This window comes from Gouania willdenowi, chromosome 17 (genome assembly GCF_900634775.1).
Source record: "Gouania willdenowi chromosome 17, fGouWil2.1, whole genome shotgun sequence".
NCBI lineage: Eukaryota > Metazoa > Chordata > Actinopteri > Blenniiformes > Gobiesocidae > Gouania > Gouania willdenowi.
The window spans coordinates 25,051,916-25,075,930 of record NC_041060.1 but is presented as its reverse complement, the minus strand read 5'-3'; the positions used below and the strand labels follow the sequence as shown (position 1 = coordinate 25,075,930).

Sequence of the window (24,015 nt, the reverse complement as noted above, 5' to 3'; positions counted from 1 at the left end):
TGTCTCCAGGATCAAGAACTCATTAAGTGACACTGAAGCAGATTTAGCAGCAGATGCATTGTCAACATTTATTGCTATAATCCACCAGGCGTACATTCAACAGTGTTCATTTACTTTTGACACACACCTGCACCAATAATAGCCAAAATACACCTGATTACAGTTCTTCAACAAACTCCAGGCGCTTCTTTGACACGAGTCCACAAAAGAAGGAAGAACAGGAAAAGATGAGACGAAATAGTTACAGCCCGCATCGGTTTGTTTAACTACAAAACTGAAAGGAGGGTGATGATCAGAGTTCTGGGACTGTTGCACAAACTTTCACCAAGCTGGTGAAAGCAGAGCCCTTCCCTTGGCTTCTTTATGGGCCAGGGCGGGGTGGGGTGAGGGCAGCCCTGGTTCAGTTGGGGCTTGAGGACAGGCACAGTGATGTAGGCAGCTTGGCAGTTCATTGTAACAGAATACAAGCTTCTGCCCAACACGGGACACTCTGCAACCTTTAGAGTTCAGTAATGCTGAATCAATTACAAGACCTTAAAGTCCATTGTAATTACAAATATACTGTGCACTATCATAGTATCGATTGTTGTTCAAACGGAGCAGAAAAGCAGATAAAATGCAGCACTGTGGTAAAAATCCCTTATACCCATAACCCTGTTTGAGTCCCAATAAAGCAGATGAACCAAACTGCTCACTGCAAAAGAAACCAAATCGAATAACTGTGTTTCCTGTTGTTTCTAAAGTACATTGTGTTAACAATTGATGAACAGTCACAAAGCTTCCCTCTGCTGGCAAGTAAAACGTTACAACTTGCATCTAAAAATCAAAATTAAAAAAATGGATAAAAAAGCTTAGCAATAGCCTTTGTTCTTCCGTTTGAAGAAAAATGTTTCTCCTCTTATGTTTGGTTTCGTTTAATTCCAATTTGACAATAAGAAGGAATGCTCTCCTCTTCCCGACTTCCGCTCTGTTCCCTCGAGTGTAACACAGACGTCGTCCTCACCGAGCCACTTCTCCTTGGATTCGTCTTCTCCCAAATGCAGCATATACACACCTACACGAGCCCAAAGTGGACAGACGTCAGACACGCCCAAATTGTTCACACTGTGCATAAACTCCACAAACTTTAGGAGTCCTTACTCTTTGTCGAGTCGCTCTGTGCGAGGGGTTAACGTGCGCCGCTAACATTCACCAGACCATGGAAGTCTTCCCATGCTCTGCAAACAGACATAAGGACGCCGGGCTTCGTCATTCACAGTAAAGTACGTTTGAAATGTCTTTAACGGGTGGACTCATTTAAAACATTTTCAAACAACGGAGACGTTTCCTGTACTGTGATTACCTAATTACTTGGATTAGCAACAAATAACAAAATAGTAGAAAACATTGTAACAACATTAGATGAACTAACTATCATAACAGTTGTCTAATAGGAGAAAGATAAAGCTTTATCCTTACTGTACTTAAACACAATGAAGGGGCAAAGTTACAGAAAATATGATTTGGCTGAAATCCCTTTGGACTTTTTGTTTACATTTGATGAAAGAAAGAAAGAGAAAGAAAGAACTTTAACGTCTTCATCACAACAAAATGCTTTTTTAATTCTAAGTTAAAACAAATGTACAAAAATTTTAAAGGTTTTTTAACGACCATCGTATACGCCGCTATTTTTTTTTTTTTAATTTAAATTGAGGATGCAGTAGAGCTGGGTGATATGAAACCTCACACTATGTCGATATTTTTTCTCAAAATGCAGATATAAAATTCAAAAGTCTGACCAGAAAGACAATTTAGGGATAAATTTGCTGATGTGCCACTTTTGCCTTCTTTTTCTCCAATAAGAGACAGCACATGTGAGTGAGTTCTGTAGTGTGGCTTGTGTAGGGGAAGGTCTGTGTTAGGACGCACTCAGGAATCCATCAAACTCTGCTTTTCATGCTATTCTGAGAAGTAGTGAAAGCAGCGACTCAAAATGAGTATTTAAAACTAAATGAGCCATAAAAATATATATATATATATATATATATATATATCGATATAGGCGATATTGTAATTATATCGCCTAAATAGAGAACTTGATATATCTTGAATCTCGATACATCGCCCAACCCTAGGATGCAGCCAATATGGCAGAGCGCTAAGTCTGCAGAATATTACTGACCATCAGCTCTGGTGGGAGGACTAAACTGGTACAGTCACTGCACATCTCTGTGAACTGAACGTTCAAAAAAGAGATTCGAAGATTGTGGAAAAGTGATGCACACACAGCTTTAGAAACACACGACGGATTAGACGTGGCTCGTATGCAGGAAGGCGTCCAAGTGGAGGAAAGATGAGTGGAAGCGAATGACTGCAGAAGTCATACATCTGTTTAATGTTTGTTTTCATTCTCTATGCCTAAAATAAGGCGCTTTCTTCAGTAAAAAAGCAAATACTGGTCATAAATTGAAGTGTCTGGATTGGAGAGGGCTGTGGGCTCATATGCATTTAAGGCAGGAAGAGCGTAACGAAAAGATACGTTCAGGTTTAAAATGTAAGATATGTCAGCCAGTTTGTAATAGTGGGAAAAAACGGTATAAAGTTGCCAAATCGCACATTAGGTTTGTTCTGCACCGATTGCGCAGATATAGCACACGATAAGAAGAACAGACTGACAGAACGGCATCATGCTGGTGATAGACTGATATGCAGACATGGAGCAGTGACTTCATGTGTAGATGGAAACTCAGCAGTCGAAACTCATCAGAAAACGTACGTTCTGATTGGCTGAGTTGTTTGAAGGGCTCTCTCATCAGCCAATAGAGTGCGGGCGGCCTATGTCGCTAATTCGTTGATCTTTCAAGAATTGTGAAATTGTTGTAAAGCGGCCAATACAGCGGTGCGCTCTATACCCCAGAAAATACAGTACTGTGTTTAAGCAAAGAAAGGGTGTGTAAATACTAGTATGCATATAAAGTTAAAAGAGAATAGTTGGAGAGTAAATAATAAATCAAAGAGACATACATACTTAATGCTGTCAGTGTGCGTCTTGTACTCCATGATGGTATTTGGCGGCAGGTTGAGGACTCTGCGCAGCGTGTCTCTGATGCGGGCCGTGGTGCCCTGGTCACTCGCTGTTTTGTTCCAGATGGAGATGATGTCCTCCTGATGGAGCAGGAAAAGCAGCAGACAAAGAGTGTTAGTAAAGCTGCAGTCAACTATTCTGTCAGTAACTGTTTCAATAAATAATCATATAAGAGAAATCACATGGTTTGCAGTTTTAATGCTTCTTGATTTTATTCAATAACTAACTAATTTACGAGCCACAAATATCCTTTTGAACTCTTTACTGTAAAAAACATACAATAATCTAACAAAATAATTAAACAGGACTTTGTAAATGGGCACATTTTAAATAAGGGCCTAATAAACAACTATTATTAAACACACCCACAGTGTTTCAATAACCAATGCATTTAAATCAATCTATCCATTTTCTGACCCGCTTGCTGTTTTTCAGTGTTACGGGGGTCTGCTGGTGCCCATCTCCAGCTCTCGTTGGATGTAGGTGGGAACTGGCACGTTTCAATGTCATTATTGGGCGACTGTGGATCAGGTGATAGAGTCGTCGTCTACTGAGAGGTTGGGGGTTTGATCCCAGTCTATACCTGTCTATGTGTCTGAATACATTATTTGAAGTTGAAAAATGGGATTTGACGTCATATCTGACGATAAATGACAGCCGATGATTGGGCAGTACGCAAAATGGGCGGGGCGTGCTACTGGGGCTCCTCCCGCCGGACCCTACTGCGCAGATTCTGGCTCCAAATGACGTCAAATTTGCAAGATGAAGCGCCCCCAAGCGCCGTATTTTGGCTTCAAGAATGTTGAGTGGGAACAGCTACAGTGCACGCCCACTTGTATTCACACAATAAACACTTTGTAATGATAATTGAACATATTTGTGAGCATCACATCACCTCAATATAGACTTGAATTGAATTGACACGGGCGACTTTGTACTTTGAAAATTTGGACTTGAGCTCACTGAAACAACTGGTTCAGTTTGTTTATTGGAGGAATTGTTGAGCGGTCATGACTTAGACGTTCACCTGGAAGCGAACAGACACCACAGCTCCACAGATCTCCTCCCCGACCATAAACTGTTCTCCTAAAATGGCCAAGATCAGGTTCTCCCAGCACCGGGACGCCAGTCCTTTCCTCAGTCGGATGATCCACTTCCCTCCCATCTTATTGGCATCATCCTAAACAGAAGAGAAAGTTTACCTTATTGTGATTTGAATAGAGCACTAGCCAACCATAATCCGTCTACAACTGGCAAAACTAAAAACAATAAACAATATCAGTTCTAATCTATTGTCAATCAGTCTTTAGAATCCCTGAGTAAAGATTGGACTACTGCCAACACTTTATATGAGAAAAGTAAATAATCACAACCAAAGTCAGGAAGTGATGACATTCTAGAATCACATGATATCATGACATTTCCACACATGTATATAACCTTTTCTAATCTAACAATGACTCAAACTTGGCTAAAATGCAGTATTTACATATATTTGATGTTTTGGCTATGACTAAATATAACACAGAGGCCTGCTGCTATAACACATGTAATGTTTATACCAGACCTGAGTAAACATACCCACCTCCCACATGGGTTTGATGCCCTCTTTGAATAGATGAAAGTCACTGTGACCCGTTAGATCTCCAGGCCTAATCATGTGACTATAAAACCGCCAGAACTGCTCCACCTGGAAACAGGAGAGAGCATGGGGAAATGGTTAAGTTCATAACAACACACAACTTAAATATGACTTTTCAATGTTTTTTTTTCTTCTTTTTAGTCAAATAACAAGCTACCAATTTTCAATAACTACACATTATAGCAGACTACATTTCACAAGTTTAAATACAGTGTTCAGAGTCCGACTTTCTGGGAAACATGAATCCATTCAGCATAAATATATTGGACTGTAATAGGGAATATGTTTCCATTGTTGAGAATTGCTATCAATCTTGTCAGTCATTTAAAGACCAAAGTAATGGGTAATTCCAGTAGTAAATACCTTGTCAGTAACGGCGTAAGAAAAAAATCAATTTGGCAAAATATTGCGATATTTCACCATGCGATTATTGTATTGATCCAAAAAATGTCGAAATCAATGTTTTTAATCATGTTTTTTTAACAAACAAAAAAAGCATTTAATTACGCCAACATAAACATAGCACGTAAACACCCGGTAGTCACATGTAGCAAGCACTCACACACAGGTTTTGCTAGACATATAATGATATTTAATCCTTATCACCTACATAAGTGCATTGCATATTTTTACGAAAATGAAACTGATACCATTGCTGGTCGACCAATGAAAATTTTGGTCAACCACGACTGCATTGACCAAATACTCAACTAAACAACCAAAGTTGGCAGCCCTACAGTGAACCGCGTCTGACCTTGTTAAACTACCTCACCCCTCAATACATTTTAGCTTGGAAGTTGATTGCACTTTATCATCATAAAAACATACTGGGCACTTTTATAGATGTGGTTAGTTTTTTCTTTTTGAAGAATTTAATAACTTAACAGAATCAGAATTTGATGTAGAAGCAAAAGTTTCAACTTTTTGTAATTTGACAGTTTGATAAGCATAATACTTGTTTTTGATATTGGTGCATGAATTACAGTTGGTTACCATTTATTTGTTCTCGCGAGTTAAAAAAAAAAAAGAAAAACATTGTATCTCATACCATTTTGTGCTTGTAAAGGTGAAATTTGTAATTATTGATAATGCAATGTACATTGTATCGTTTAGTACCGGGATATATAGTATCCGTGACATGCAATTCGTGAATTGTATCGTAATGTCAGAGGCTGTGTCCGAAATGGCACACAAAGAACTATTCTCACTCATATTTAGTGCATCGTGAATGTACACTATGGCTGTGTCCGAAATTACGCACTATACGCTTAAGTGTACATGTTGGACACACTACGCACACTCAAGCACTCCATGATGCATTGCGATTGCCACAGCTAATACGGTGGATGCCGGTCCAAGCCAACATCCGGAGGGATAAAGATATAAATGTAAGTTTCTAGTGTTTTTTTTTATTGGTTCTATAAATTATTATAATATATACAAGTACAAACAACCAGGCACCGTTTACAGTTTTAGAGATTGGCAGAAAGTTACCAGGGAATGTAAAAATAGTCCTGCGACCGGCTTCAAGCTAAAAATCAAACACCCCCTTTTCAAAACAAAAGCATCTGCTCCTGTCTTCTAGTAATTTTAAACGTGTTAGTAAATAGGGCTCTTGTTTTGAAGTTAACCGGAAGTTCTGTCAGTAGGACAATAGAGGATCTCCGGAATGTCGGCATAGAATGTGTTTCTGCGAGTTTTATGGATCAAATCAGCACACACATTCTCACATCAACTTTTTCACTTCCGATATGATACAGATAATGCAGCCTTGCGTATCGGCCGATACGATGTCAGCAGAAATCATACATTCTTTTCTAACATTTCACACTACAAAAAAGTAATAAAAGGCTTGATCAAGTAATGCTACTCAAACAGAACAATAATCAGCAACAGTTGGTTACTTTGTTGGAGTGTGAACCACAGTTACCTATAGATAGAAGTGCTTTAGTGGAAAATTTTATCGGAGAGCTTATATCGGTGATTTTAGATGCAGTCCGATAAAATCCAATATTCGTTTTCTGGCTGATATCAAATCAGGACACCTCTACTTAAAATGTATTCCGACCTTTCAAAAGGTGGAGAATTGACTGAGATATTTTAGACTCTGGGTGCTTCCACTTTTTGTCGATGTACTTTCGCAAAGAATTAGGGGATACTTAGAAGTATACTTCGGTGGGAAGTGTAAACCCTAGTTTGGAGTGGGTAGTGCCGAGGGCTTGAAGTGCGTCATTTCGGACACGGACAGATTCATGGCAATGCACAGCCCTATTTGTCACACAGCTTTAATCATCTACACTGGTTAGTTGAATGGCTCAGGTTCACTGGTTACTCCAATGGCCTCTGCAGCAGCAGAACCCACCCATAAACTAGTGCTACCAGCACTAAAACTTCATGCCACAAAAATAGCTTCTTTCCCTCTCCCACAATCCCACCCTGAACTCACTCCGTATCACTGACTCCCTGTCCCTGCAAATACATTTATTTACACTGCTTGATATTTTGATATTGGTTTCATTCATGCCACCAAAACATCAAAGCAAATTCCCTGCACGTGCAAACATACAAGGCAATAAAAATGGTTCTGATTCTAAACAGCGAGGCCCAATTTTTATTAGCTAGGTGTGACAACAGTGTATGTGCCATAATAAAAGCAGAGTCTATTTATTCTTATATGGACGTCAGAGAGAGTAACAAACCGAAGCAAAGCTGCCGATCTGTTTGATGTTCTGCTCGTAGCTCTGCGTGCTTGCTGGTCTCCCCGGAGTGCGTCTGGAATACCAGAAGGAGTAATTAAACTGCAGAGGGTGCTCTCCAGCCCCGGGAACCACCATCTGCAACAAAAACATCCAACCTCAGCATCACGTCGAGGAGACGTACACATACATGAATGGGCGAGACTTAACCTTTCTCTTTGAAGAGTTCTGCTCCTTGTCCTCGTCTTCGTTTTTTTCCTTTTCACTGTCTTTCGATGAGCCTTGGTCCTGTTCGTGATCTCCACTGTCATCGTCTTTCAAACTGGTAAACAAAGGAAAAACCTTTGTGTTTTCTAGTAATATATTTGCATGTCATGAGGGCATATGTAGTTGTGGCAGGTACTATCAGCTCTGCAAGAGATTTGGGTGAAATTCAAATACATTCAGTAGTGCCCTCTTTGGATCAGCGCTCAGTAGGGCTGTGCGATATGGACCAAAACTCATGTCTCGATATTTTTTCTCAAAATAGCAATATACGATATAAATCTCAATATTTTCATTTCAAATGAAGTCTGACCTGAAAGAAAATTCGGGGTTAAATGTGATGATCCAAATGCCACACAATTACTAACAAACAGCTGCAAAATATGTGCCACATTAGTCTTTTTCACCTCCAGGGACAGCATGTGCGAGTGAGTGAGTTCTGTAGTGTGGCTTATTTAGTGGAAGGTCTGGGTTAGGATGCACTCAGCAATTCATCAAACTGTGCATTTTATGCTGTTCTGAGAAGTAGAGAAAGCAGCAACTCTTAAACCAAGTATTGTCATACAAAATAAGCTTTAATATATATATATATATATATATATATATATAGTTATGGGCGATATTGTAATTTTTTTTAGGCCTTGGCTCTGGATATACGTTAAACGTATCCATAGACTGCCACTCTATGCATACGCAGTGCCCCTCATTGGCCAGTTTAGGTCACATGATAGGTGCACCACGACTTAAAGTTCCGTCAGTTATATTTTAGCTCATATTTATTTTAAGCTACCCCGCTAACCCTTTCATTTTACTCCTATCCCTAACCCTAACACAGGAAATACCCTAAAATGTTTATTTTTTGTGATATATATATATTTTTTTAAAGGTGGAATTTACCGTGTTAAATATGTTAAAATTAAATTTAATAAAAAAAAAAAAAAAAAAACATCAAAAGAGGGATTCAAACCCACAGCAGAGGAAGGAAGAAAAGGTCCAGCAACGTCATCGGTCATACCTGTAATCTCGGGGGCTATGGGTATAACTTAACGTATCTTTAGACACTTTCTTTTTCAGATCTCCAAAATAAAAAACTTCAAACATATTGAATCTCGATATATCGCCCAGCTCGAGCACTTGGTTTACAGACATTCAATGAACCATCAATCATTCTTTTCTTTTTTTACATCCTGCAGCAGCATTAGCAGCTACAATAGCATCATAGACTAGCAGAAAAAATTAAGCTATCAGCTTCATTAATCTTAATAAAAGTATATTTGCAATTATTAAAAAAAAAACGTTTGCAGATATACAATCCGAATAAATCAAAGTATCACAAAAGAATTTGGATCAGCAGATTTTAGGAACCAAAAAAAAGTATTTATTTTTTCTGCATTAAAAAAGTAGCAAGCTAAAAATGTGTTGTTGCCCAATCCTCAAATTTAAAACCTTTTGAGCCTCGGTGTCAAATTCAAAACAAAAATGTAGAAAATGTCTGATGTTAAAGTAACTTAAAGCTTCAACGTCAAATAAAATAAAAAATCTCAGTCTGCATTACACTGTCGGTGTGCCATCAATTAAAACTGGTTGAACTTGACAAACTGTCATTTTTAGGTGTATTTATACACTTACACAACCTCCAGCTCACACTGAAGCAGCACAGTTGTAAAACACATTGTTTCGTTATTATGGTTGAATGTTTCGGCTCCGGGTGTGTCTGCATAAAGCCGAGCTACCATGCACTCACCCCGGCCTCCTGACTACCACTACACCGAGGACCTGAGGCCTGTCTCTATAAAGCAGGGCTAAGCTAAAGCTAATGCTAATACCACACCACATTTCCTCCCACAAACTCACATTAACTCACTTTATCTGACCGTTTGAGTTCAAAACAACAGATAAATGTGCCGGTGTCGCACTCATGTGTTTACATGCGGGCACAGAGCGTGCACGTCCATGAAACCAAGCGGACACACCTCTCCGTCTGACCACAGCTCCCAGTAGAACTCCAACAGTGGGTTTGCAGGGGCAACTGTGGAGCCCGACACTCACGCACATGTTTACCGGGAAATGACTTATACTCACGCGTCAAATTTGTTGTTCATTATTTGGTAGAATGGAGCCTTTTGGAGTCCGACCACAGCCTCCTGAGATCCGCAGCAACGGTGACGCGCACATCGAACACGTGGACGCGCCGGCAGTGATGATGAACGTTGGTGAGGTCAGAGGTTACAGTGGCAATCATCATCATCACGTGTGTATTAAGCCAACACACACACACACACGAGACACATATGGCACACAGAAGTTTATTGAAACTTTTTATTCTCACACTTCGACACGAAACATCAGGTTTTTAAAGAGCTCAGCAAACTTGCTGAATCATGAAAAATCAGACATGAGTGAGAGCGCGCACGCGCACACACAGCGGCTTCATCATACAGATCATCTCTCTGATGAACCGCATCCCACCTCTCCTCAATGACTTCAGACACACAAACCATGTGGGATGGCACCAAAGGGGAAAAAAGGGAGGAGTCTGGACTTTTTATTCCCATAATATAAACATATAGGTGAAAAAATATTGAAAAAAATAATCCTTTGCTATGATGCATGTTTACGGGTAAGACAGGAGAAGGATAACTCTGGGACAGTATGGCATGGTATAGTATGGTGTGGCTCAGCGGACCCTGCACCCTGTGCTCTGTTAGGACCTCCATGAGGAGACTCTTTGTTCTGAACCAGCGGGCGCACAGACTGAGTGAATGGGAGAGAGCAGCAGCGGTCTTCTTCAGTTCTGCTTGTTTGTTTACACCAACCAGTCCCGTCATACTTCATTAGCAGCCCAGCCCACCGACAGCCTCTGATGTCCTAATCACCCATCAGTGCGTTTAGCCACTCATCAGCACAGAGGTTCAGCGGTTCGGGATAAAAGCCGGTTTCTCGGATTCCCACTGAAGTATGCCTGTCTGCCTGCTCGCCTTCTCCCGCCGCTCGTGGTATGCGTACATATTTGCGCACACACACACACGGTAGAGTCTGTGCTTCTCATCGTGAGCCAGGACGTGAGTCGCTGTCAGCAGCAGTTCTCTGGGAAAACTAGCTCTGCATCAGCGAGACGTGAGAGACCTGTGGCACAGAGGGATGCAAAGCAGGAAGTTATTCAGTGCTGCCACCTCCTGCCCACCATCTTTAGAGCTACACACAACTTAAGGCGCTGAATATAAACTTAGAAAACCCCAATTTTTGGGGGCGGAATACATTTCAACCAACCTCTTGGAGGGATTTGTTGAGCCTTTCCTGGCTTTTTACCACTTTCCTGAAAAAGACGCACATACAAAACACACCATCATGTCTGCAACTCACAATCACAACTGAAACCAGAGGCATAAGATATAAATAAATAACTAGGGGTGTAACGATTCGTTTTAACAACGATTTAATTCAAATCACGATTTGCTGTTGCCGATTCGATTCAAGGATGATGTTGGTTAATCCGAAACAATTCAGTGACTTGAAATCGATTTAGTAACTTTTTAGTCAAAGTAATAATTGAACCAGTATGAGTGAAATAAATACCTTAAGACTGGACAGTGCAGGTGAGGTTTAATATATTCTTGATGGTTCTTGTAAGGGAATCCTCTATACATTAATTATGGACTTAAACAAACAAGTAAACACTATTTAATGGCAAATCTATTCACATTTCATTTGAGTAAAGTCGAACACTTCAGTTTTCAATAAAAAATACATATTGTATTAGGTTTACCTGACAGTTCTGTTTGTTTTTTCAACATTAAAATACATTAATGTAAAAAACAAGTGCAACCAAGGTCTGTTCAGGTTAAATGAGCAGTGGTGAGCAGTGGTTAAACCTGATATTTTTCCTTTTAACTCTATGGTGAGCCTGAGGCAGATTCTGCAGAGTTAATGCTAACAAGCTAACGCTACATGTGCTTTTGGGTTCCAGTGTGTGGAAACACTGTGGCTTCAGCAAAAATTCATCAATAGCCTGATTCATTAATCAGGCTATTGATGAAAATCCAGGAAATGTAATTGTAATTTATTCTGTCATTCAATTGTTACTATGGATTGTCCTGTTTCTTTCCTTGTAACTCTACCTTGTATGTTCTTCTTTACCTGCCCAGGGACTGCAGATGTAAAGTAGCTATTTGCTAACTCTGGTGCAATTGACAATTTCACAATGTCCCTGTTAAATAAACTATCTGATATTGATATCTGATATCAGTCCGATATCAGCCAGAAAACGAATATCGGATGTTATCGGACTGCATCTAAAATATAAGCGCTCCGATAAGTTTTTGTTGTTTTTGTCCCCGCCCTCAGTTGTTCCCACCATAAACTGACAGTAAAAAATAACTAACGTGAACTTGAATTGTTGACTATTGTTCTCTGTTTGAGTAACATCACTTCATCAAGCCTTTTCCAACATTCCACACTACAAAATAAGTAATAAAAGTATGAATGATTCCTTCTGATATCATATCGGATCAATATCGGCCAATACTCCAGGCTGCAATATCGGTATCGTATTAGAAGTGAAAAAGTCGTATGGGGACATCCCTAATTAAAAGAGCTTTTAAAACATTCATATAAAGTCTGCAGTGCTTAAATTCAATGTTATTTCCTTGTATCGACAAAATCAATCAATCACCATTTAAAAGGATTTTTAGATCAATTAAAGGTGGGGTAGGCAATTTTCAAAAGCTAGCATGATTTTGAATGTAGCCTCCCTGATGGCTCCGCCTTCCCCCCCTCCACCTCCCCTCTGTGCTCCGTCTCACTCACATGCATGCGCACAGCTGCTGCAGAAGAGGAGCTCAGCTCATCGCTTGTATTGTGTAGAAACTTTGTTGTCTCATGTCTCATTCAGCAGTAAATGAACAATTAACTTTATTATTATATGTGTTAAAAAAACGTGACCAAAAACTGTTTTAACGTCACCAGTGACGCACTTTTAGTGTGAACTTGTGCATGCGGGGGGTCGAGAACGAGCAGGGAGACGTGATTGTTTTAAAAAAAAAAAAAAAGGTTTGTTTTTTTTCCATTGGTTGAAGTTATTACAAATTTACAGCTGCTACAGATGATACATTTTATTCGTTCATTTTTCAGAGCACATAAGATTTAATTTCTGTCAGGGCATAAAGACAAATTCAACCAAAAACTTAAAGTTTATCTGGAGAAAATCGCCTACCTTTAATGTCATCCAGAAAGCCAACTTTCCAAGCACAAATCAATATAAATGGATCGTCGGAATTTAAATCAATCTAATGGATGAATCGTTAAACCCTTGTAAATAACCTGATTTCAACTACAACATAGTTGTCATCCACTGTGCTGTGGCACACGAGTGCCATGATAAACTGTCAAATGTTACCAGAAGTCAACAAAAAATGTTCTGCTATTGTTTCCTTTTAATAATACATTTATTTTTGTCATCAGTGCCTTTAATGTAATGGCAACAGGTAAGGTAAACAGACGCTTCTCCATGTCATTAGGTGTGTAGTGGTTGAAAATGACTAACCTGTGTATTCTGTGGGCCAGGCTGAGGGTAAACTCTGCTACACAGTCAGGCTGATATGTGGATGGCACTATGGTGTACGCTCCAGGAGGGAGAGAGCAGGACAGGCTCACCTCCTGCATGTAACAGTGTGGGACACAACTGGCCACAGGATCCTGGTCCCTGGCTGATATCTGTTTAGATGGTGGTGCTGCTGGTATCTGGAAACAGTTAAATCACACACCAGTAGTGAGTCAGTGGCACTGCACAGAGACCGACGGCCCAGTTTTCCACTGTTTGACTCACATTATAGACATGGAAGCCAATTGGATGCAGATCTGTGTCAGGTTGGCTCTGGTGCAGATTGATCTTGACATTAACTCCTGAAGAAGAGGTGACTGGGTCCTCACACAGTGAGAAATGGAAGCAGGGGTTCTCCCAGTGGGAATGGAAGTTCCTGCTTCCTCCGGCTGTCGTTCCCTTCTCCCACGAGCCTCGGAAGTAACTCGTCTCCCACTCGCTGTCTGCTGTTAGTGGCAGTGAGGGTGCGGAGCTTTTTACAGCACTGAGAAAACAGTTAAAAAAACAACTGAATCATTTAATAAAAACAAAACATTTCAACTTTAATTTACAGACACAAAATAAAAGTTGAAAAAAACAATACCAAACACTGTAATTTGTCTAAATGGCATTAGTAACAAGCTCCCCATCCTTTATTTAACCAGGAGAGTCTCATTGAGAATCTGAAATTTTTTTTTTTCAAGATATACAAGGCCACTCAATGTGCTTTATTTGAATAAAAGTACAACATTTAGACAAAATATTAAATGTAAAAAAAAAATGTAGGACAGACAATTTGTGAATTTCTAGAGTTTGTTTGTCCAGCAACCTTTCATTATAAATTTCAGCACCAGTTTCACTTATATGTCATTTCGTATACACCAGTGGCTCTCAAACTGTGGGGTGCGCCCCGAAAACATAACGGAGGGCGTATTCTCATTGCCCCGCTACAATTTTACTAATTATTATGACTTTGATATTGCTGTTCTAAAATCTGTGACTTTAAGTAAATTTTAAGTCAGTTTTAAGTGTTTTCCATTTTTTGACATTTCGTTTAAATTTTGTTGGGATATGGGGGGGCTGAAAAATGTTAATTACTTAAAGGAGAGCGCAGCAGATGTTTGAGGATCACTTGTATACACAAAAAACCACCTTAGGAAAAAGAGAAAAGTATATGGAGTATATCCTAAGAATATATACTTAACTTATTTCATTTATGCAAGTTTCTACCAAATAAACATTTGCAAAAAAAGGCCCTGCCTTAAAGACTAAATTTAATCAATGTAATAAATAAATAGTTCTCTAAAATGCTTGAATTACACAATGTCAAACAAAGCTTGCAAATTTTAGACAAAATAAACCAATGTTAGTTGGTTTGTCCATTTAGTGCGTTGTTTTACATCCAGCTGTTTTCATTCAGCACATACATCAAGCTAGCTCCTCAGCCCTAAGAACAGCTGGATATCCTGATAGTTTTCCCATCTTTTATTTGACAAAATGTAAAAACTGTCCTGATTCTGTCCTTCAATTAATCCATCCTCACCGAAAAGATGTGGGGGAGGAAGAAAAGACCCTGATGAGGAAGTGAGCCTCTGCTCCAGGCTGGAATGTGCTGGGAATGAGGAGGTAATATCCAGGCTCCAGCTGCCTGCAGAGGACAACCTCTCTCTGGTAGGCATGGCAGTGAGTCGAAGCACAAGAGGGTTTCTTCAACATCCGACTCAGACTGAAACGCTTCTTCTCCACCTGGTGGGACGTAAATGTGGATTAATATGATTTAGAACTGCACTGACACCCATTTGCTGATGAAACCAACCTTCCACATGTGCAGAGCGATGGCCTGATGGTGCTGGTGTTGTGTGTTCTTTCTGTGTTCTGGTCGGACTTTAGTGGATTTTTGTGTGTTTCTCCGTGTTGAATACTGCAACAGGGAAACTAGCACTTCTCCTCTTTCCTCGACTTTCAGCCAAAACTTAGGGTTGCTGCTGTAGCTGCTGCTGTTTCTGCTGCCGCCAGCAGAGTGTCCCATTACCCAGCCACCAGGCAGCTGATGCATGTGTGGCAGCTCGGCTCCTGTTGGAGCAGTTAGTGAGCTAACAATGCCCCTGAAAGCCAAACGGATGTAATTATATTATGAAGAATAACCTGTATAGATGCTCTTTAAATGGCCTTCTTCACTGATGGGATATCCTACTGTGACGTCATCAAACTGGGACACAAATTCATCCTCATCCAACCAGAATTCACCGTCTGTTGCTCGGGCTTGTAGGTCTGCAGCACAAACAGGATCGACAGAAGTCCAGCCTGCACCCCTGGAAAAAAACATTCAAATGAAAAATTAAATAAATCTCAACAACATATCAGAAGCTGTGTTTCCATTACAGATTTTTGCAAAATAAAAGCGATATTTCTAAATGTCGACAAAGTTAGTGTCACCATATTTTCATTTCCATAAAACAGAGCACTTAGGCTGACCTCGGCATACTTTAAGTACTCAACATTTTTTTAATCTACCTTGTAACAGCAAAATGCAATATAGTAGATAAATTGTCCATAAGGTTTAAAAAGTCATTTATCTCTTTATAACATAGACTTAAAAATGTACTCAAGTCAATCACTTTTTATGCATTATAACAAAAATCTCATACTATAACTTCCTAAAATATCTCAATCATTGAAACAATGAGAAACATCCCCTTCTAGAAATGAAAAGAAATAAAAAAGTGAAGAAAATAAAACAAAGCTTTCAGAACAGTAACTAATAATTAAATATACACTTAAATAATAAACAGTTGTGAAGGTTTGCATCACATCATTCCATCCAGGAGGATCTTCCTGCTGATATTAAATCTGCCAGTATTTGGTCTCTTTCAATCCATCTTGGACTTTAGTCTCTATTCTCTTTTCCTCATGTGTAACGATTTTGTCAAAACAATCTCTAAAGGTCCAGTATGATGCTATTTTTCATCTCTATTTGTTCTAAGAACACCAACAACATAGTATTTGAGGTTTATTTTCCCAAACTCGCCTGTTTTCCAGAGTTTTAGCCCTCTGAAAAGTAGGTTTAATGACGCTTCTAAAAACGGCCTGTTTTGGGGCCTTCATGCATATGCATGAGTGGGCGTGCCTATAGACGCTGACTCCACACAACAGCTTTATCACCATGGCGTTTTCTTTTGCTATGCACACACTTGTTATTGTTTTCAGCCAAAAAACTGCACATTATAGTAAAACACTTAGCAATTTAGGTGGCTATTGTGATTGTGAGTCAGACAAACGTTGCTCCATGTTGTTTGTGAGGCAGTAGCAGCAGTGGAGTCTGTCATCTGAGTCAGCTGTTTCAAACACTCACTGAAGCTGCTATGTCGCTTTCTTGTCATCCTCTCCACTACTGATTACAGAAATAGTCCATTCAAGACGATGGTCAACTGTTTTGTCCAACCACTGTGTCGCATTGAGTCACAAACACGTCAGATCATCTCAAAGGAGATACAAGGTGGTTTAACGGATACTAAAAATGGAACTGATTGCTGCTCCCTGGGCGCTACACCGTGGCTGCCCACTGCTCCTTAGGGAGGGGTTTAATGTAGCTTTACATATATAACAATAATATATAATGTATAATCTATATTAAACCACAGTTTTTGTTATACCTGTGAGGTAGTTTGAGAGGGAGGCGCTCACATTCTTATAGGGTAGGAGGAGCCAAAATTATCAGGAGGAGGTGGTGACGGAGAAAAATCCAACTCGCCCGTTTGGAGCTGACTTTTTACAAAAAGTGGAAAAGCAAGGGAGGGAGAAAACATAACTTTTTAACTTTGGCCCTCTGAATGAGGCTAAAGGGATGTATATCACTGTAGCAAAACCATTATACAGTGAATTTTTCATATACTGCCCCTCTGATGTTTCCTTCAAATGAGAGTAAAATTACTGTAATGAATATTGTCTATACTATATGTCTATTGGCTGTAAAGAGCAACTCCTTAACTTTCAGAAAGTGATGGAATTTATAGGATTGAGCAAATATTAGCAGAGTTACAGTCGTTTAAATTAACGTCTTCCCCAAGATGCATTCAAGATCCCTGGGAAACCCAGACATTTTGATGAGTTTGGAAAAACCAGTAGACGTGAAAAGAGGGCATGTCCATGTAAATCCGGACGGATGGTCACCCTAACAAAGTATAATTGCGCTTTCATTGTGTTTCCATTGAAGGCTGTTTTGAAAAGGAGCCTCATAACTCCTGTGGAATCTCATCCCGTGAGACTTCACTGCAGGAAAATGGACGCTCCAAAACTCCTTATAACTCACATTCATTTGTTGTTTGCTGTCTAATGAGGTAGCAATATTATAAGTATAATGTTGAGAAATGTCTCCATCTCCTCTTCTGTCTACCCTTACCCCACCATGTTCTCTCTAAGAGGAGTGGTCATGTGACCAAGTAGGTCATGTCATGTGTCGTGTAATTGCAAAAATTTCATGGCGCTTCTGTGACATTTCAATATTGAAACGTCTGAAATACCTCCTCATCAAAGTGTAAAAACTTTTTAGTGATATATGACCGTTTTTCCAAAATTCATGGAGTTTCCATTACCAGCTACTGATTCCTTTATGTGTTAAAGCAGTGTGTAACGTACCCCTGTATCCATGCTCCTCCCCAGCAGCTTCGCCCCCAGGGATTTCTGAGCCTGAGAAGTCTCAATTCCCCGCCTGACGCCACCTTTACATCCAACCACTCCATGACTGTCAGAGCATGGTACGAAACCTGCTCCCCAGCAGCTGCAGGGACAGATTGACACAGGTGATGAAACTTCACATGATCTGGAGTCAAAGCCTGCGTCCGAATAGTCCCTCCTATCTCCTTTCCTATCCACTTTTCCTTAACCCCGTGGATGATGTCACGGGGTTAAGGAAAGGTGTTAACAGAGGTGTTAGGAAAAGGCGATCACCTTTGTTCTGACAATCAGACGCACTTCTACTAGGTGGCGTAACAATCCGATGGCCGCGAAGGTTAGTGACGTCTGCCGTGGTGAAAAAATGGACGACTAAACGCGCATTTATAACACTGTCCGCTGATGTAATCTCAAAAATAACAAAGTTTGAATGTAAATCAAAGGAAAAGAGGCTACAAGGCTAAGAGGAACAAAAGTAAAACTAAAATAACATCACATTGAGAATGGTCGCTCACACTCACCTTTCACTCAAAAATAGAGAAAACAGAGTTTTATGTTTTATGTCAGTTATAATCTGATTATATGGCTTACATGTAATAATATATGGGTTTTAGATTATTTAAAGTTGTTCAAGGCATATTATTACATTGGTAACTTACATGATCTCCGTCTCATGTCGGTCATCATGAATTTCCATAAGCTTGGGTGTGGGCGTCCCTTTAAATGTTGTCGCTGCAAGGAATTGTGGGTCAGCATTATCTGGTCTCCTTTGGTAAAGGATGCATCAGTGTTTCCTAGGCTAAAGGAGGTTATAAAAGAAGCATCGAGCATCTAGCTTTTAGAGCTTTCGAATGCTACTTATCATGGCTGCCACTTAAACACTTCCGGGTGTTAAGGAACAGTGGATAGGAAAAGAGATAGGAGGGACTATTCAGACACAGTCAAAGCCTTTTCTGACCTTCAGTAGCAGTGAGAGTGGAGCAGCTGAGTGCACAGTCCTCCTTCACTGCATACAAACAGCTCAGGTCTGGTCTGATCCTCCTGATGTGGTCACCGTCCTGCTCCACCAGCAGCTCCTGCTCCGAGGTGAATTCGGCTAAGCTCCATCGCTCTGCCAGGCCGCCCGTCAAATCAACAAGAGCTTCAGAAACCTGCCCTGCCCACAGTCGTTCATATGAGCCGTGAAGCCTGACAGAGAATGATGTTCATGAGCCGCGAGAAATATGCAAAAGAAATAAGAGAATGTATTTATTCATATGTTGTCTTGAAATTGCTCAGCTGCAGGCTACATACTTAGCATAGGCCTTCTCCAACAGGGCCACCCAAAAGGCACCAGGGGAGTGGCAGCGTGAGAAGCAGAGGTTCATATCGATGCAGGGCAGCCGATCGTCAACGGTCACCTCCGTCCAGTGTCCGTGACGCCAGAAGCAAAACACAAACGAGCCTTTGTACCTGCTGTCACCCCACTGAGGCTGGTCTGGAGGCAACACCTGCACTGGTTCAAAGTGGGAGAGCAGAGGTGAGGAAACATGGGCAGAATGGGTTGCAGCCTGAACCAAATGGTATAAATATACCTTGTTTAAAAGCTTTTTGTTCTTCAGTAAAAAGCTGCAGGCACAGAGGAACCAGCAGTCTCCAAGTAAGCCCTGCCTGGCATGGCCCACGTTAATGTTGCCAGGGAAAAGAGCTGGTGACGGACAAATCACCTTGACGTGGGAAAATGAGGCCAGACCAAATCTTTTGAATTCAGAAAAACCTTTGACTTGAGCTAATCACAAGATCATGGCATTCGGCAAAAATACAACAAAAACAAACACAAAGTGGGTTTTAGAGGCAAAGATAAGTGTGCCATTTGATATCCCAGTCTTACCTGTGGGCGGTGCCATGTGATGTCCTCCTCTAGCTTAGCGATAGGCGTGGAACAGTCACAGAACAGAGACGTGACCTCACAGGGAAAGTCCGGGTCCTCAAACAGAGCTGAAGCTCCACTCTCAGCAGTAGTCTCTTTCATGGTGCCTGCCTTCAGTTAGCCTAGCCAGTCAGGAGGTGAACCTCAGCCAGATGTCTCCACTGTCTGTATGTCAACAGTTCAAATACATTACAATAAAAAAAATAAGATTAAAATATATATATATTAAAAACTAACCCAGGGTCAGCTGAGATAGGCTCCTTCTGACCTTTTATATTATGTATTCAAACTTTCATATACAGTATAGTCAGACTTTCATTCCATATATTCCCAGAGTATATATTAGCAGTGGGAACCCCTGGGTATCTCACAATACGATACGATATACGCGATACAAAGCTCACCATAACGATTATCTCACGATATGACGATACTGCGATGATCGATATATTGGTCAGAAATCAATCTATGATAATCTATGACATGACAAGCAAAAAAAAAGGCTAAGTGAAAAAGTACAATTTTTATTTTATATCTCTGAAAGACAATAAATTGAAAAAGTGTCCATATGAACAGTGACACTATTTTAGTGCAACATTTCTATAAATAAGTATCTCCAATAGCGCTTTTTGTAAACAAAAAATAGGGTCTTTCTTACCAGTGGCACCATAATAGTGCAATATTCCAGTAAACAATATACTGGTTCCTTCAACAAACGGTGACAAAATTTCTGTGAAGACCTACCTGCACATTTTAGTGAAAAAACATATAGAAAAAAAAAAAAAATCGAGATATATCGCCGTATCAAGATATCGTCACATTCCTAGTATATATACATATATTTATTATGGGTATACCAGGAGGGCTGGGCGATTTTGCCTAAAAAAGAAATCTCAGATTTTTAAAAATTCAATTCGATTTTTTTATTTTTTTCAATGCACTAAAAATGACTACAGACATCAGATATATTGTCAAAAGTACAACTTTATTGCTGTGATTGTCGTCAAGAGTTAAAATGCATAGAACAATCCTGAAATAAAAAGTAAATGAGGCTCTGTCATTCAACAATTTCAAGCTTTAACCCAGGTTAAAGCAAAAGTGCAACAGCAACTTCACAGTAGCTTAATTTTTCTGATTAATAAACCAGATAACTGCATATTTTATAACATATAACATTGCAATTAAAAAAAATATGAACACTTCTCTTAACATCTCAATAGAGTGTAAATAAAAAATGAAACATGCCTGTGGCACACATATACTGTAGCTACTCAAAAGGTAAACACATGTAAACAAAGAGGGGGCGGGCTCACATCACGCTACAGTAACCCACAAGGATGGAACGCGAAAAAGTCCAAAAAAAACTGTGGGGGAAAAAAAATAAAATTTTTTAACAATTATTATTTATTTTTTTAAACTTGAATTTGAAAAATTAAAATCATTTAACTACAAATTCGATAAATTGATTAAATCATTTTTTTTTTTTGCCCAGCCCTACAAGGGACTAATGAAATGAGAAAGGTTACGAAGAAAAGAAAAAAAGCAATTAACTCTGTTATTTTAAGTCCTGGCTCTAATATACATATATAAATATATATATTCGTGGGCGAAATTTTCATTAGGGTCACATTTGAGATGCTCAAAATCATGGAACTGCAGCAGTGCTGAATTTTTCCACTCCGTTATCGTTTTGGTAACGGAGTGGAATGGACAACATGAAAGTGGGTCACAGCCATCCCACACTGAGGTACATCTCAATGGTTCCTGTTGTAATAGGGTTTCCATGGATACGGTTGATGATGACAGAGTGTAAATGAAAAAGCATACCACCTTATTGTCTGGTTAAAATAGAAAAAATACATGACATGCTGTGTGCATGCACACAAGCTCCAGAGTCCGTAGCTATGGGTGTTACACAATCTATTTATTTTTTTTTTACCAGGGGCTACTTTTTTTTTTTAGTTCATTAGGGTAACGGAGGGGAACCGGTTTTCTGTGACACAAACTAAAATTACTTTTTTTTTTGAGTGTGAAATGACATTGAAGTTTTTGTGCATCAAACATATGGTGATACTAGACAATACAATGGCTTATATGCGTAGATAGCATGCAAATAAGTTCATTCCTCTTTCAATGGTGGGACCCAGAGTTGTGTCATAGAAAGCTAAGATTCTTCAGCTTTATTAAGCAATATATACTTGATATTTCAAAAATATCCCTGAAAAAAATGTGTTAAAAGGTATCAGGCCCGGATACCATTTCCGCATTTGTGTCTCTAATTCACCCATATACTGTATATATATATATATATATATTAAACCTGGGCAATATATGGTGATTCATTTTCTAGTTTAGCGATATAGAAAAGGAAGTGTCTTCTAGTACGTAATACGTATCTATACCAGCAGTCTATCCTACTCAAGGATTCTTCCTTCCGCTGCCGTGGGTTCGAATCCCACTTTTGACATATATATTTTCTTATTTTAACATATTTAACATGGCAAATTCCACCTTTAAAATTACATATACGAAAAAAAATAAACATTTTAGGGTATTTAGTGGGTTAGGGATAGGGTTAGGGCTAAAATTAAAGGGTTAGCGGGGTAGCTAAAAATAAATATGAGCTAAAATAAAACTGACGGTACTTCAAGTCACGTGGTGCACCTATCACGTGACCTAAACTGGCCAATGAGGGGCGCTGCGTATGCATAGAGCGCCAGTCAATTGAACGTATTACGTACCGATAGCCACTGCCTATAGAAAATGACAATATATTGCCTATTTTTTTTTTTAATCTTTCTTTTATTTATACAATCACACAATACAAATCACAACATGCAAGTATTGAATATTATTCATAGAGTACAGTCAAACAGTGTTCTTTACAGTTTCCCCATATTTCTGAGATATATATTTTCATAGGATATTTTGGATTAAAATACTCGCTTTAAGAGTCACTGCTTTTGTCACTTGAAAATCACACTTGTTGTATTACCGAATGCATGAACAAGCAACACTACAGAACTCACTCACTCACTCACACATGCTGTCCATTAGAGGAGAAAAAGCACATATTGTGCAACTGGTTTTTTTTTGTTTGTTTTTTTTTTTTTTTTAAATGTGCCTATGTGGCATTTTTCATCAGCAAATGAAACCTTTATTGAGTTAAAAAATAAATAAATAAATAAATAAATCGAGATTAATATCGCGCCATTTTGAGCAAAAATATTTTGATATGAGTTTAGGTCCATATCTCATATCATAATAAGCAATAAGCATAATCACATCGACAAACAGTTACTGTATCTGAACATGTAAACAATGCAGTATTTATGATGTTATTTCTCACCTGTTTCTGAGCATCTTCTCCTCATTCAGGCTGTCAGTCAGCATCAGCACACAGCTAGCAGTTAGCATTAGCAGCAGCTAGCTCCTAGTGCACACATGTTCAGGTGTGCTGCTCCCTCCGTGTCGCTTCATTGTGATGTGACCATCCGAACAGTATCCATGACACGGTCTGTATCATCCTATCGTGGTTCTGTGTGAATCACAAACGGGTTTTTGCTACAAATTAGGAATAAAACCGAGGCGGACAGGAAGCAAAGTGCAGCTGTGACAGGCAGTGAGTGAATCCTTCTTGTGTGGCTCATTACTGCCCCCACTGTATGTACACGGAACTACAGGTTGTAATGTGTGGCCCACATGGAAATATTACTGTCCTGCGAAGATAAGAATATAACAATCATTTATTCTAGCAATAACAGAGGGCACAGCAGATAAATACGGAGCCCAAAACATGATATGGTAAAAATTAAATTAATTATATATATATATATATATATATATATATATATATATATATATATATATATATATATATATATATATATATATATATATATATATATATATATATAATGTATAATGTTTCAGTATTTTTTACTTATATTCCAGAATTTTAGGAGATTTTACATCCCAGGCATTGCATTTCGTCAAATCCATGCACACATTTTTACAACAATTAGTTTAACTTGTACTTGTCCTGGCACCAAAACTAAATAAACTTTTTGAAATAAAATTTTTGATTGAAAATATTTTTTGAACACCAAATGTATCTGGAGTACCCCCTAAAATAGCATTTTTCTCTTGTCCCACCCCCTCGATGACCAAATTGAACCTCAACTTAAACAC

The 24,015-nt window shown here is 39.2% G+C and overlaps 2 protein-coding genes across 9 annotated transcripts; both read right to left on the bottom strand.

The window, feature by feature from the left end:
- Positions 1–42: 42 nt before the first annotated feature.
- On the bottom strand, positions 43–9,863 carry eif4e2 (eukaryotic translation initiation factor 4E family member 2). 3 transcript variants are annotated; one of them, XM_028472447.1, is made up of 8 exons: positions 9,749–9,863; positions 7,613–7,724; positions 7,406–7,540; positions 4,650–4,754; positions 4,092–4,244; positions 3,008–3,144; positions 1,141–1,217; positions 43–1,054 (listed from the first exon to the last, which is right to left on the bottom strand). In XM_028472447.1, the coding sequence occupies exons 1-7, from the start codon at positions 9,766–9,768 to the stop codon at positions 1,169–1,171; spliced, it is 711 nt and encodes a 236-aa protein (XP_028328248.1). In that variant the 5' UTR covers positions 9,769–9,863; the 3' UTR covers positions 43–1,054; positions 1,141–1,168. The 3 variants fall into 3 exon arrangements, with proteins under 3 accessions (XP_028328248.1, XP_028328247.1, XP_028328246.1); XM_028472446.1 differs by lacking the exon at positions 9,749–9,863 and adding an exon at positions 9,531–9,681 and having other exon boundaries at positions 3,004–3,144; XM_028472445.1 differs by lacking the exon at positions 9,749–9,863 and adding an exon at positions 9,531–9,681.
- A 146-nt stretch (positions 9,864–10,009) lies between these two features.
- Positions 10,010–23,455, bottom strand: capn10 (calpain 10). 6 transcript variants are annotated; one of them, XM_028472440.1, is made up of 13 exons: positions 23,169–23,455; positions 19,786–19,995; positions 19,490–19,621; positions 19,209–19,405; positions 18,874–19,103; positions 17,880–18,021; positions 15,390–15,556; positions 15,061–15,317; positions 14,788–14,990; positions 13,491–13,749; positions 13,209–13,405; positions 10,937–10,982; positions 10,010–10,792 (listed from the first exon to the last, which is right to left on the bottom strand). In XM_028472440.1, exons 2-13 carry the CDS (start codon positions 19,924–19,926, stop codon positions 10,763–10,765), a joined length of 2,001 nt encoding a protein of 666 aa, XP_028328241.1. In that variant the 5' UTR covers positions 19,927–19,995; positions 23,169–23,455; the 3' UTR covers positions 10,010–10,762. The 6 variants fall into 6 exon arrangements, with proteins under 6 accessions (XP_028328241.1, XP_028328243.1, XP_028328242.1 ...); XM_028472442.1 differs by having other exon boundaries at positions 13,319–13,405; XM_028472441.1 differs by lacking the exon at positions 10,937–10,982.
- Positions 23,456–24,015: the final 560 nt, after the last annotated feature.

Coding starts and splice junctions, on each gene's coding strand:
- eif4e2 (XM_028472445.1), bottom strand. CDS start 9,586: ATGAGTGCGACACCGGCACATTTATCTGTTGTTTTGAACTCAAACGGT. Junction 7,541..7,612: donor AGAACTCTTCAAAGAGAAAG/GTTAAGTCTCGC, acceptor TTTTTGTTGCAG/ATGGTGGTTCCCGGGGCTGG. Junction 4,245..4,649: donor GCATCAAACCCATGTGGGAG/GTGGGTATGTTT, acceptor TCTTCTGTTTAG/GATGATGCCAATAAGATGGG.
- capn10 (XM_028472437.1), bottom strand. CDS start 19,926: ATGAAAGAGACTACTGCTGAGAGTGGAGCTTCAGCTCTGTTTGAGGAC. Junction 19,104..19,208: donor TTGGAGAAGGCCTATGCTAA/GTATGTAGCCTG, acceptor ATTCTCTGTCAG/GCTTCACGGCTCATATGAAC. Junction 15,557..17,879: donor GGAGGAGCATGGATACAGGG/GTACGTTACACA, acceptor GTTTTTTTCCAG/GGGTGCAGGCTGGACTTCTG.